Source organism: Clytia hemisphaerica, unplaced genomic scaffold (assembly GCF_902728285.1).
Source record: "Clytia hemisphaerica strain Z4C2 unplaced genomic scaffold, Clytia hemisphaerica genome assembly, whole genome shotgun sequence".
NCBI lineage: Eukaryota > Metazoa > Cnidaria > Hydrozoa > Leptothecata > Clytiidae > Clytia > Clytia hemisphaerica.
In genome coordinates, this window is record NW_027104420.1 from 13,124 (window position 1) to 24,219 (window position 11,096).

General features: G+C 34.8%; 1 protein-coding gene across 1 annotated transcript; it reads right to left on the reverse strand.

Annotated features, from left to right (window-relative positions):
• Positions 1-2,977: 2,977 nt before the first annotated feature.
• On the reverse strand, positions 2,978-10,842 carry LOC136820309 (uncharacterized). The gene is made up of 15 exons (XM_067076506.1): positions 10,768-10,842; positions 10,465-10,582; positions 10,260-10,338; positions 9,798-9,909; positions 9,251-9,574; positions 7,145-7,327; positions 6,854-6,957; positions 5,277-6,391; positions 4,760-4,920; positions 4,221-4,316; positions 3,991-4,065; positions 3,771-3,878; positions 3,554-3,634; positions 3,177-3,450; positions 2,978-2,990 (listed from the first exon to the last, which is right to left on the reverse strand). Exons 2-15 carry the CDS (start codon positions 10,542-10,544, stop codon positions 2,978-2,980), a joined length of 2,805 nt encoding a protein of 934 aa, XP_066932607.1. The 5' UTR covers positions 10,545-10,582; positions 10,768-10,842.
• Positions 10,843-11,096: the final 254 nt, after the last annotated feature.

Sequence of the window (11,096 nt, forward strand, 5' to 3'; positions counted from 1 at the left end):
CTTCAAGTCACGTGATAAAAATAATTCGCGGGCTTAGCCTGGTTTCCCCTTCCTTATTTATCAAAAACACACGCTTTAGGCGCTAAGAGGCCGCACGCCGTGATGGCCAGTATGGTGGTCACATTAAATTCAAAAGGAAACCGGGTTCTTTTATTATTTTCAGTTCACGGTAAAAAAGTCAACTAAAAAATTCCTTGCGTGCAAAATCGTTCCGTTGAATGAAAGCATCCTAATAAGTTTTTAGTGACTACATCGTTTAAGTTTTCTTTTCGAAAAAAACCCACTTCACGTTTCTTACATTTCAACAATCTGTGACGTGATAGTGAGAGTACGATTCAGTGACTGATTGATAACTTTGGTATGTATTTGTTTATGTTTGATTTTTTATTTCAAAGACCAGTCTACAGCTATGTCGAAATAACAAGACGCATGTCGATATTAAACGACTCTACGGTACGCTCATAATTTTTCCTAAACTGTCTTTTTTGAGAGAAAAATGCAACATTTTCACATCATCACCTTTTAGATTCTTTTAATTTCTTGAGACTTTGTTATAAATACGATTGGATACCTAAATATTCTACTGTTACAAGAGTTTCAAGTTTCGACTATAGTTAGGGGAGTGTACTAAAAAGCGTACATACGCTGAAGGGGCGGTACACATAAAGCGTACAATGGGGAGGGGAATCAAATATTTGCCATTTTTGAGCGTACGTACTTTTTGAATGGTCCCTATTGTGTTCGATTGCGTTCGGGTAAGGTTAGATTTGTTCAATTGATAGTTCACTATGTTTGATCGGTTCGACTGATTTGACTGATTGATAATTTAATTTGATTAAAATGCAATTTAGTTTGATCACGATTATGTTTGATGAGTTTGATTGCTATTAAATTAAATTGGTTAACTCTGTTACAGCTTTTTAGCGTGGACGGCTGAGTGCTTATGTACCGTGACACTTTTGCTTCTACCACTACAATGCAACAACATCTTTTCGTCAATTTATATTTTTACATGTAAAATACAAGATATATTGTACTCTTTTTAACCAATCAGATTGCAGATATTTTTTGGCTCGCCGATAAAAATAAAATGTAATGCAATAGACTATATCGGCTTAACGAAATTCTCCCCGAATGATTAGCCATGATGCATTGCGCAAAAAAATTCAGTAAGTCAATATTGTCCGTGAATTTTTTTGCGCGATGCATCATGGGTAATCATTCGGGGAGAATTCGGAAAGCCGATATCGTCTATTGAATCAATTGAACGTAATTGCATAGAATTGAACGTAATCAAAGCAATCGAACAGCAAATTCTGGGCAATATTCGATTTCATTCGACAATTGAATTGCAATATTCAATTGCGTTCAATTAATTCTGCGTTTGTTTCGTTTGAATGACATTGTCTGGTTAATTGTAGGAAATCTGTTTAATTCTGCAAAATTATTGAAAAGCGCTTTGGTCTTTGGCTGTTTTTTTGACTTAGAAATAGAGTTTATGACCTTCAGACTAACCAATTGTGGATGGTCAGTACACATTTTTAGAAAATTTAAGAATTAATTAACAGACAAAATTGATTAAGGTAACAGGTTTTGATAAGATGCACACAGATTACTGAGATTTCTGTCTCAATTTTAAGAAGGAGGGGGAAAAAGTGCCTACTTCACAATATTAAAAAAGAACCTCAAATTTCACCATCCACAACCCCGATCGAAAGTGATTGTACCAGCCCTACGTTTTCATTCCTTTTTGTGTTTTGTGAATAATAACAATATAAAATAAAAATATACGCATGCGTTTTAAATTTGTTTTGAAAATGAAACAATAGATGCGAAGTAGACACTTTCTATGTCAGAGACCAAAAATTCATACTATTATTTGCTTTGCGTCTACTTTTGAACATTCTGTCCAAAGTAACTAAGGTGGTTGCACACTGTATTATACTATGGGGAATATTGCAGGAAAACATTGAGAAATAGTTTTTTGTGATCTAAGCGATCACTGAAATTTTTTTTTGTTTTTGATAAATCTTACAGAGAACACAGCAGATCTCAACGTAAAGCCAATAAATAAATATGGAGAGTATGAAAATGAAATAAAAATTGAATATAAAAGTCAAGCTAGCCATCAGAATGACCTTGCCTATTCTAGCCACCATGGTGGCCTTGAATTTGATAGATAAATATTATATACAATTTGTCCAGCTATTTCTTAAAGTTAGAAATTGAATGAGGGAAATCATTACATGCTTGAATTACATAAAAGATAACCAGAAGTAGTATCTGAGATGCTAAGCTAGCCATTGATATGACCATGCTTGTTCTAGCCACCAAGGTGACCTTGAACTTGAAAAATAGCTGAAAGAATTTTTGTCGAATTTTGTATCTCAAAGTCTCACTTCAAAGTTAAAATGCAACCAATATTAAACTATTTGGAAAGTAAAAAAAAGTGACACAGAACAAAGTATGAAATTATAAAACTAAAAGTAAATATTGAAATTCCAATATGTACATCGTGATTTATGTAAGAAACAAATGAATAAGCAAGGAAAGTTATATTTGAAGTACATGAAGAAAAAAAACGAGCTAGCCATTGAAATGGCCATGCTTGTTCTAGCCACCAAGGTGACCTTGAACTTGAAAAATGTTTGAAGAATTTTGCATCTCAAAGTCTCACTTTAAAGTGAAAATGCAACCAAAATTAAACTATTTTGAAAGTAAAAATAAGTGACACAGAACAAAGTATGAAATTATAAAACTAAAAGTAAATATTGAAATTCTAATATGTACATCATGATTTATGTAAAAAACAAAGGGATAATCAAGGAAAGTTATACTTGAAGTACATGAAGAAAAAAACTGAGCTAGCCATTGAAATGGCCCTGCTTGTTCTAGCCACCAAGGTGACCTTGAACTTGAAAAGTGTTTGAAGAATTTTGCTGAATTTTTTCATTTAAAGTCCCTCATAGTGAAAATATCAATCTAGTAAACTAAAAGTGAAATTTATAGATTAAAAGTAAATATTTAAATAAATAAATATAAATAATAATTATATAAGTAACTAATTTGGAACATATAAATACAAAAATAATTGATATATTTAAAAATTGATTTATTTAGAAAAATGTCTCTTTAGTGCCATTAGAGCCTTAACATTATTTTTTAATTTCACATACTCGTTGTTCAAATTTGGTGTGTATGTCTCGATGGTCCTCTCTTCAAATTTTCTTAAGCTTTTCTTTGCCTCGCCAAGCTTAACAACAATTCGTACCTCCCACTGTGCTGCTACGTTCTGAAGATCTTTTTTGTAAATGTCATTGTCTTTTTCAAATTTCTTCCTTAGTTCTTCGTAACTTCTAATTTCTTTCTCCAATTTAGGAAATTCCAATCTTAACGCTTGTCCTGTTTTTGTTTTTGTTTCTCTTCTCACCAAGTAAACTTCAGGTTCATCTAAAAAATAATTATCATTATCAATATGTTGTATTAAATTTTTATTGGAATTTTTTAATTTAGATGATAGTGAAACAACTAGTGTCTCAAAAAATTAACCTACCTTCTTCATCTTTTCCTGCAGGCGTGTTTGTATGAGTGGGGCGATCTACCGTTTCAGCATTGTGTGACTTTGAAGACCCAGCTAAAACAGGTAAAATTGGGAATTTTTTTCTTTGTGAAATTCACATTAAATCTAAAGCAGAATTCGTTTTGGGACTAAAACAGACTCTTGAATTTTAGGCTTTACAATTGAAAAACTCTTAGCTCTTTTTAGCTACCTTGTTCGGTACAAACTGCTTTCAGGCAACATTTGCAAACTACATCCAACTCAGTACATTTGATTTGGTCAGCAGCACCGATTTGGTCAGCAGCACCGATTTGTTCATCTAAGAAAAAATAAGAATCACATTATTGCTATTATTTTTAGGTGTAATTATCTGGACAGACAAGGATACAGTTGGTACACAGCAAATATAAGGGGAAAAGGTAAATATTTACCTTCGCATGTTATAATTGAGGTGTTCTTGATCCCCATGCCAGCCATTCCTTGTCTGAATGAATCTAATGTTGACCCTTAAAATAATTTTTATAGATAATAATTATAGCCAACTACAAAAACAATTCAGTAGAGCGAAATTCTTTAAAATTCAAAGCTTGTACCACTTTCTACATTGATATTGGATAGCAAGTGAAAATATACTGAAACTTTTTGTTTGTAATCTCCATACCCTCTTTCAATTCTGAGTCAATGTCCATACTGTCTTGAATTTCACTTCCATTTATGTGGGATTGTTCCATGCTTATCCCGATTTGATTATCATGACCTGACAAAAAATAATGAGGAAAACCGTGCTATTTTTTAGGCAATGAAATATCTTTTTAGTCCGTTCTAATAATATCAAAAACGTGCTTGCTTGTATAATGTAATAATCAGAAATTTATTTTTTATTTACCCTTTCTTGTTATTTTTTTGCTTGATTTGTTTGGTGTAGATGTTAGAGGAATCTGAAATGACAATTTTGTCATTGAATTTCATTTTTATCTTCATTTTCTAAAATTATTTGAATTATTTTCCGCCAAAATTATAGTGCTCTTATCTTTCCAATGGTTGATATGTTAGGATTGGAGCATTTGTTGAAAAATGGCCAGCAAAAAAGATAAAGTGCACATTTAAATCGAATGGACTTTTAAAGTTGTTTTGAATCAATCAAGCTTTTATTTTTGACTTAGTTTTTACTGAAATGGTTGCCTCCTAAACAAATCAAACTTGCCTCCTTATGTGGGTTCTTTCGTCTTAAACTGTGAAGCAGTGTCTTTTCCCCTTCTTCATCTATAATGGCGAACGCGGGGATTCGATCCTGTCGCTGCATCTTCAACTTCTCCCAACAATCTTTAAGATACTGTCTTTCTTCGCTCACTGTGAAAGATCTGGAGAAAAAGAACAATATGACCCGTTTCTTGTTTTTGTTTTTTGTTTTCGCAATATAATCTATACAAAAAGTATACTTGGAAAGGCATCTCATTAAAATCTTGAACAGAACAGACCTACATGTTTTTGTCTATATTAAGCAAAAAACGTTTTAATTTAGCAGCTGTGTAGTATTGTTAAAAAAAGATCGTGTCTCGTATTTTGCCAAATGGAAGAAATGCCAAAAATAAAAATGAGCGGGAGGTTGGAATGAAAATGTCCCGATTGGAATTTTTTTGGGGGGGGGACTTTCATTAGGTAGCCGAGAGTAGCCTTTCTAAAAACGTCCGTAAAAAAAGTTCAATTATCTCGATACCTGAAATGATGAATCTCTTTTTCTTTGAACAAATTCACGTCTAAATCGTGAAATAAGATCCCCTTTTTAGTTTCCGACCATGAGTTTTCATTAAGTAAAAAGTCTGCAATTCCTTCAAGGTGTAATTGATATGTCCATGGCATTGACTCGATCACTTCAAATGAAACCAGGGAACCTTTGAAAGACGGTAGCATATCTTTGTTTGTGCTGACGTATTTTTCATGTTCGATGTTTTCACCATAGGTCACCTCTGCATGGAAATCACCTCTGACTTGATACCTGATGAACAAGTTCAGAAGAACATTGTCAGGATGATGATTTGACGCAATTACGGCTAATTTCTTCAACGGATGAAAAACTCGTTCTTCGTCCTCGGCATTCACAGATGGTAAAGAGACGATACGATATAGCATTGGACCATGCCCAGTTAATGAGTGAAAGTATTGACCATGAAGTTTACGAGTTGTCATCTTCTTCTTTATCTTACTTGGTTGTGGCAGAATTCTCTTGACAGCTAGTGCGTGCAAGAACGCCGTGTTGTGGTACCGAAAGATTCGCGAGCTGGTCCGATTGACCTCGTTTGAATAAATGATTTCCTGGATTTCAACCAGTTGCAAAAGTAGCTCGTAAACATCTGGATCGATCTTGTGGTAAACCAAGCCACATACATCAACAAGGCTCTTTCGATAGTCGGCTCCAGTCTTCGCGTCTTTTTTGAACGACACGTCTATTGCATCCTGCAAGAGACTCTTTTCATTTCCGCCCAGCGTGCCCGGTAGCAGTTCGTAGAGATTGGCGATATGGCCCTTAATGGCATGTAATGGCTCGATTGGAACTACCTCATACCGATCTAAATTGCATTCTTTCAGTGTTCGTTGAGGGACATGGAACATTAGGGCTGGCAAACGTTGGATTCCTGCCATCTCTTCGACCAATTTGAATAGGAGAGATGGTTTCAGTTCCCCATCTACATACTTGATATCGCGTTGAATCAACTCAGAAGCGATTTGGTCACGATCGATCCTCGCCAGAAAACTCGACTTTTGTTCGTTGACACACTTTTTAGAGTACCTATAAAATGAAAATAAATTCCAGTCGTAAATTTTTGTTTTTTCCTACACCCCTGTTAAAGACCTTTTAACGAAGTTAAATAACTATTGTACTGATAAGCCATTGAAGTATAAGTGTGAAGCCTTAAAATATGCGCCGTATTTTAAACGACGGATTGAATCTAGCAATTCTTTTGTTTTCGAGTGATATTCTTTTCGAAATTTAGCGGTAAATTTTAGTTTCAATCTGCCATTTGTGTAAAAACCGCGTTACTTTGGTAGGAGTTGTTGGCTTCAAATCCTACCAAGAAGATTCGATTCTAGCCCTTCGGGCTTATAATTCACTGTGATAAGCACATCTATGCTTAGGTCGATCTCTCGATCAAATTATGTTCGCTTTAAAACATAAGCGTTAAAAGATTCTCCATAAAAATCGAACAAACACACGAACTTTTTGTCTTCTCCCTACCATGTCAGTGTCAGTTTATCAATCCGTTCTTGTATGCTTAAATTTTTCGCTGCCATCACGTAGTTAAGATCATCGCATCTCTTCGCATACATAGCGCAACCCCAGCAGAAAAAATCTCCTCCTTTCTGGTGTCCGATCTCTAATTGACATGCAGGAGCGTCACCTAAGAAGTTAAAGTCAAGACTCCGATAATATGGCATAAGTTCTCTCGGGTATTTAATAAGCGTCCTCCCCCGCTAATTAGTTTAAAATTTTCCACCTAGGACATTTTATTCCAACCCCCTCCTCGGCTATTCTGGAAAGAAATGGATGAACAGAGGTCGGGTCGCCAAAAATTAAAACTTATTTACCTTTGAAAAATCTCAGGTTGTCTTTGACTTTTACTCCGTTTAACACGGCCGGGTTCTTTGAAAATTCTTTGATGTCCTCTAGACGAATTTCACTATACATTAGCTGCTGATCGTTAGCAGGACATCTGGCCAAAATATATATCTCTGGAGATTCAACATTGGTCTGTACGGACGTTCTTTCGCCTTAAAAAAATTATATTATTAATTTTATTTCTATGAATCAGAAATATTATAACCAATGATTTAAAAATCCCGAATGGCTAGTTGTCGTGCTTTAAGCCATCGCAATTTTTGCACGGATTTGCACACAACCACGATTTTGGCAATTTCTTAAGGATATTTGTAAAGCACGAAGGGCTGGATAGGCAACTTTAAACTTTCTCCAGCAAAATAAAGTGAAGCAAAAATTTGACTTTTTTTTGGATATGATCTAGCATTTTAATTGTTTCGGAGCGCGAGATAAAAAAAAGTAGGAAATTGCTTGTTGTCACGTAATTTCTTTGGTAGGCTTGCTTCACTTTTCTATAAAGGGCCGCAGATTAGCCTTTTGAGCTTTACAGATCTGTGTACTTGACCCTCGTCCAAGGTAAACTACTCCTTCCTAACGTGTAGCGAAAATCGATTCGAATGTTTACGGTGTGAGCTTAACCACCCGTCATCTGCACGCCTTCCTTCTGATATGGGCATGCTCATCTTGTATGAAATCCTTGTCCGATAGAAATCTTAATCAACATATCACGCTACGAATCCGCTCTATATTTTTATTTGCAGTTTTACAATAGATACTTTAATGGGATAAATTTTCTAAGCTTCCCGGTTGAGCTCATCCACGAAATTTTAGGCTTTCGCAGATGGCACTTTTACACGATTTTGTACCTTTTTACGCCAAACTATGTATATTGGTTGTCGAAATACGCATTATTAACGCTCCTTCGATGTTAGTAAGTATTTCAAAAGTAGTTATTTTGAGTATTTTTCAAATTTCTCTCAAAAATATTTCGCGGATAAGGCCTTTCCGAATTTCCATTGGGACTTGATCTTGCGGATGACACCCAAATCCGCGAAATTTAATCCATGCGAAAATTTATCCCATTAAAGTTTATTAATTAGGTTTCTTTAAATGATATTTACGATCTATTCCCAAGTAGGTTAGGATATAGTAGTTTAAAAGCCCTAGAAGCAAGAAAAAATAACGCCGTTTTTTGGAATTACGGATTGAATCAAATCAAACGCCTTCATTGTTTTCACGACGCACACTTTTCGAAATCTGATATAATTTACTTGTTTGAAATCCACAAAAAAAACGGTTTCAACCTTTAAAAGGAAAGTCTGGGAAATTGCAAATAAACTATTTATTTGAGAGCAAACCGTGAAATTAAACATTTTCTGTGGACATTTTTTGATCGAATAAAAGGGAGTAATTAGGTCGAAAAGGGACTGATTCACGAATCTTATATTTTCCACTAACTATTTTAATGGGATAAACTTTCGCGGGGATTAAATTTCGCGGTTGGGCCTTTCCGCGAAATTCTAAAACTTTGCGGGGGCTTAATTTCGCGGGTGGCGCTATTGGGAGGCATTATTTTCTCGATTTTGTGACTTTTACTGTCAAATCATTAATATTGGTTGTTGAAATACACATTATTTGCGCCTCTTTGATGCAAGTAACCATTCAATTAGTATTTATTTGACATATTTTAATTTTTTTTAGAAATATTTCTCTCAAAAATATTTCGCGGATAAGGCCCTTCCGAATTTCCATTGGGACTTAATTTCGCGTATGACACCGAAATCCACGAAATTTAATCCCCGCGAAAGTTTATTCCATTAAAGTAGCAAAAAAGCCACACGAAAATTTATCCACTTAGAGTATATTTTAAACATTCTTGGGATCAGAGGGAATTAAAATTTTTTAAAGACCATTAACAATATGTCCACCCAAACCAAATTACTTCTAGAGGGAATGGCAATGAAATAAGAAACATAAGTTGTCTTTTAAATTTCATATATTTCGTTCATTATTGCTGCTCTATGACACAGATAGACTTTCGGCTGTATGTGACATAGGTGCAATAATTAATCAAAAATTCAAATGAAAAGTATTACCTGTTTTTTGAAGATACTCTTCATCTAACATGAACAGCGCTTGGTCGTAAAGACAAGAAAAGGTAACAAGAAAGTGAGAAGAGCCAGATATCGGAGAAGTGTCGTGCCAGCATACGATAAATCTTTGCCGATTGAATTTCTTAAGGCTACCAACAAGTTGCTGACGTGAGTGTGCGCTACAAAAATTCATATTCAATCTCGCCAATTCGAATTTAAGTTGTTCGTCTGTTATGTTATCGAAGAAATCATCAGGATGAATACGTAGATACTTTTCAGTCTTCTTTAAAATGCGTTGACGTATACGTTCGACCGAGAATTTACGACCTTTCAGAAAAAAAATTAACAGAATGAAACTGAGACTGTAAATAATTGCAGTTTAAGATTTAAACCCAGATTGATAATATGTTTTCCGAGGTCTGAATCGCTGCTTCAAAAACGCTGAGCTATCATAAGATTGCAGTTATTCAACCACCATTCAACCAAAACAAAAGACGTAACTTAATTGACTGTAAGTGTCAAAAAGGACCCTGTGCTTAGGTTAGGTTACCTGCTATTTCTAAAGTAGTTTCCACGATCTCCTTATTGCCTTCATCATCTTCTTTAACAGTTAGTTTTGTGTACTCTTGGGGCACGATACACTCTCCATACGAATAAACGCCCTAAAGATAAAGTACACGTCTTGAAGGGTACGTTCTTATCGAAAATAGTTTTTTTCTACAACCTCCATCCGATGTAAATTTAGCTGCTGATGTATTTGAGGATGAAAGACAGTGTCAGCTTTGTTAATTTCTTCCTCCATTGTGCGTTCATCTACCGTTATATTCAAGCAGTGTCGAAACATAGTTGTTTACTAACAAATTTTAAAGAAGGATAATTTTCGAAAGGGGCTTTATTTACGTAAACGACAGCACATTTTCCCCTTATAATACTTCAAATTTATATTCCTAGTGATTTTCATACAGGAGAATCTCACTCATAAGAAGGTCAATATTTTTAGATATAGTAATACCTTTTCCATAAGTTCTTTCAAAGCAGCTTTTATTTTTGGTTGATTAGCTTCAATTGGAACACTGACTTCACCATACAGACTGAAATAAATTATGTAAATTGAGGGAGTTATTTAGATCAGGCAACTTCAACCAGTTTCAACCTGTTAGAAGTGAGGAAAAATTTCAAACATCTCAAACAAATATAATCAATTGAGTTTTACGGACCTTCTATACTTTTTTCGCGTTCTTGCTCCTGTGCATTTCGTTTTGAGTTCTTGTAAGTCTTCTCCTTTCTCCTCGACCATCTTTTTCAAAACTTGACCAGCATTGCCCGGGCGTATTCCTGCAAAAATAAAATCTGAGGTGTTTCAAAATAGACCAATGTAATCAAGGTTTAAGAAAATTGAAGATGACTCAAGTATTGTTCCTGTTTTCACAGAATGAATATGATTGTCAAATAGAAACACTGTATAGAATTTGGATTGGAGGGAGAGACCAGTGATTAAATCATTTCTTTTGCTTACAAACCTTTCTTATTCACCAAGTTATGTTTCTCAGCTAATTCTTGGAAAACAACCAATTCGTTTTTGCTTTTCAGCTCTCGTACCTGTAAAAAAAAGATAAGATTTATTGACAACAGGAAATATCAAACAGCGAGCGAAAGACACCGAAATGACACAAAAGGTCGTCAAAATCTACACTGATTTTTAAAGCTTGTTTGAGCGTTTACACGATCATTTAAGCTTGTTAATATTCAACACACCTTTTCCAAACAGCCGTCCAAATCATCAATTTGATAGCTGTTTGTCGGACCAACATGACAATGAGCTCTCTTTGTACCAGCAGCAATCATAGCA

Coding starts and splice junctions, on each gene's coding strand:
- LOC136820309 (XM_067076506.1), bottom strand. CDS start 10,544: ATGGTCGAGGAGAAAGGAGAAGACTTACAAGAACTCAAAACGAAATGC. Junction 10,339..10,464: donor ACGCGAAAAAAGTATAGAAG/GTCCGTAAAACT, acceptor AATTTATTTCAG/TCTGTATGGTGAAGTCAGTG. Junction 6,958..7,144: donor CAACCTGAGATTTTTCAAAG/GTAAATAAGTTT, acceptor TTAACTTCTTAG/GTGACGCTCCTGCATGTCAA.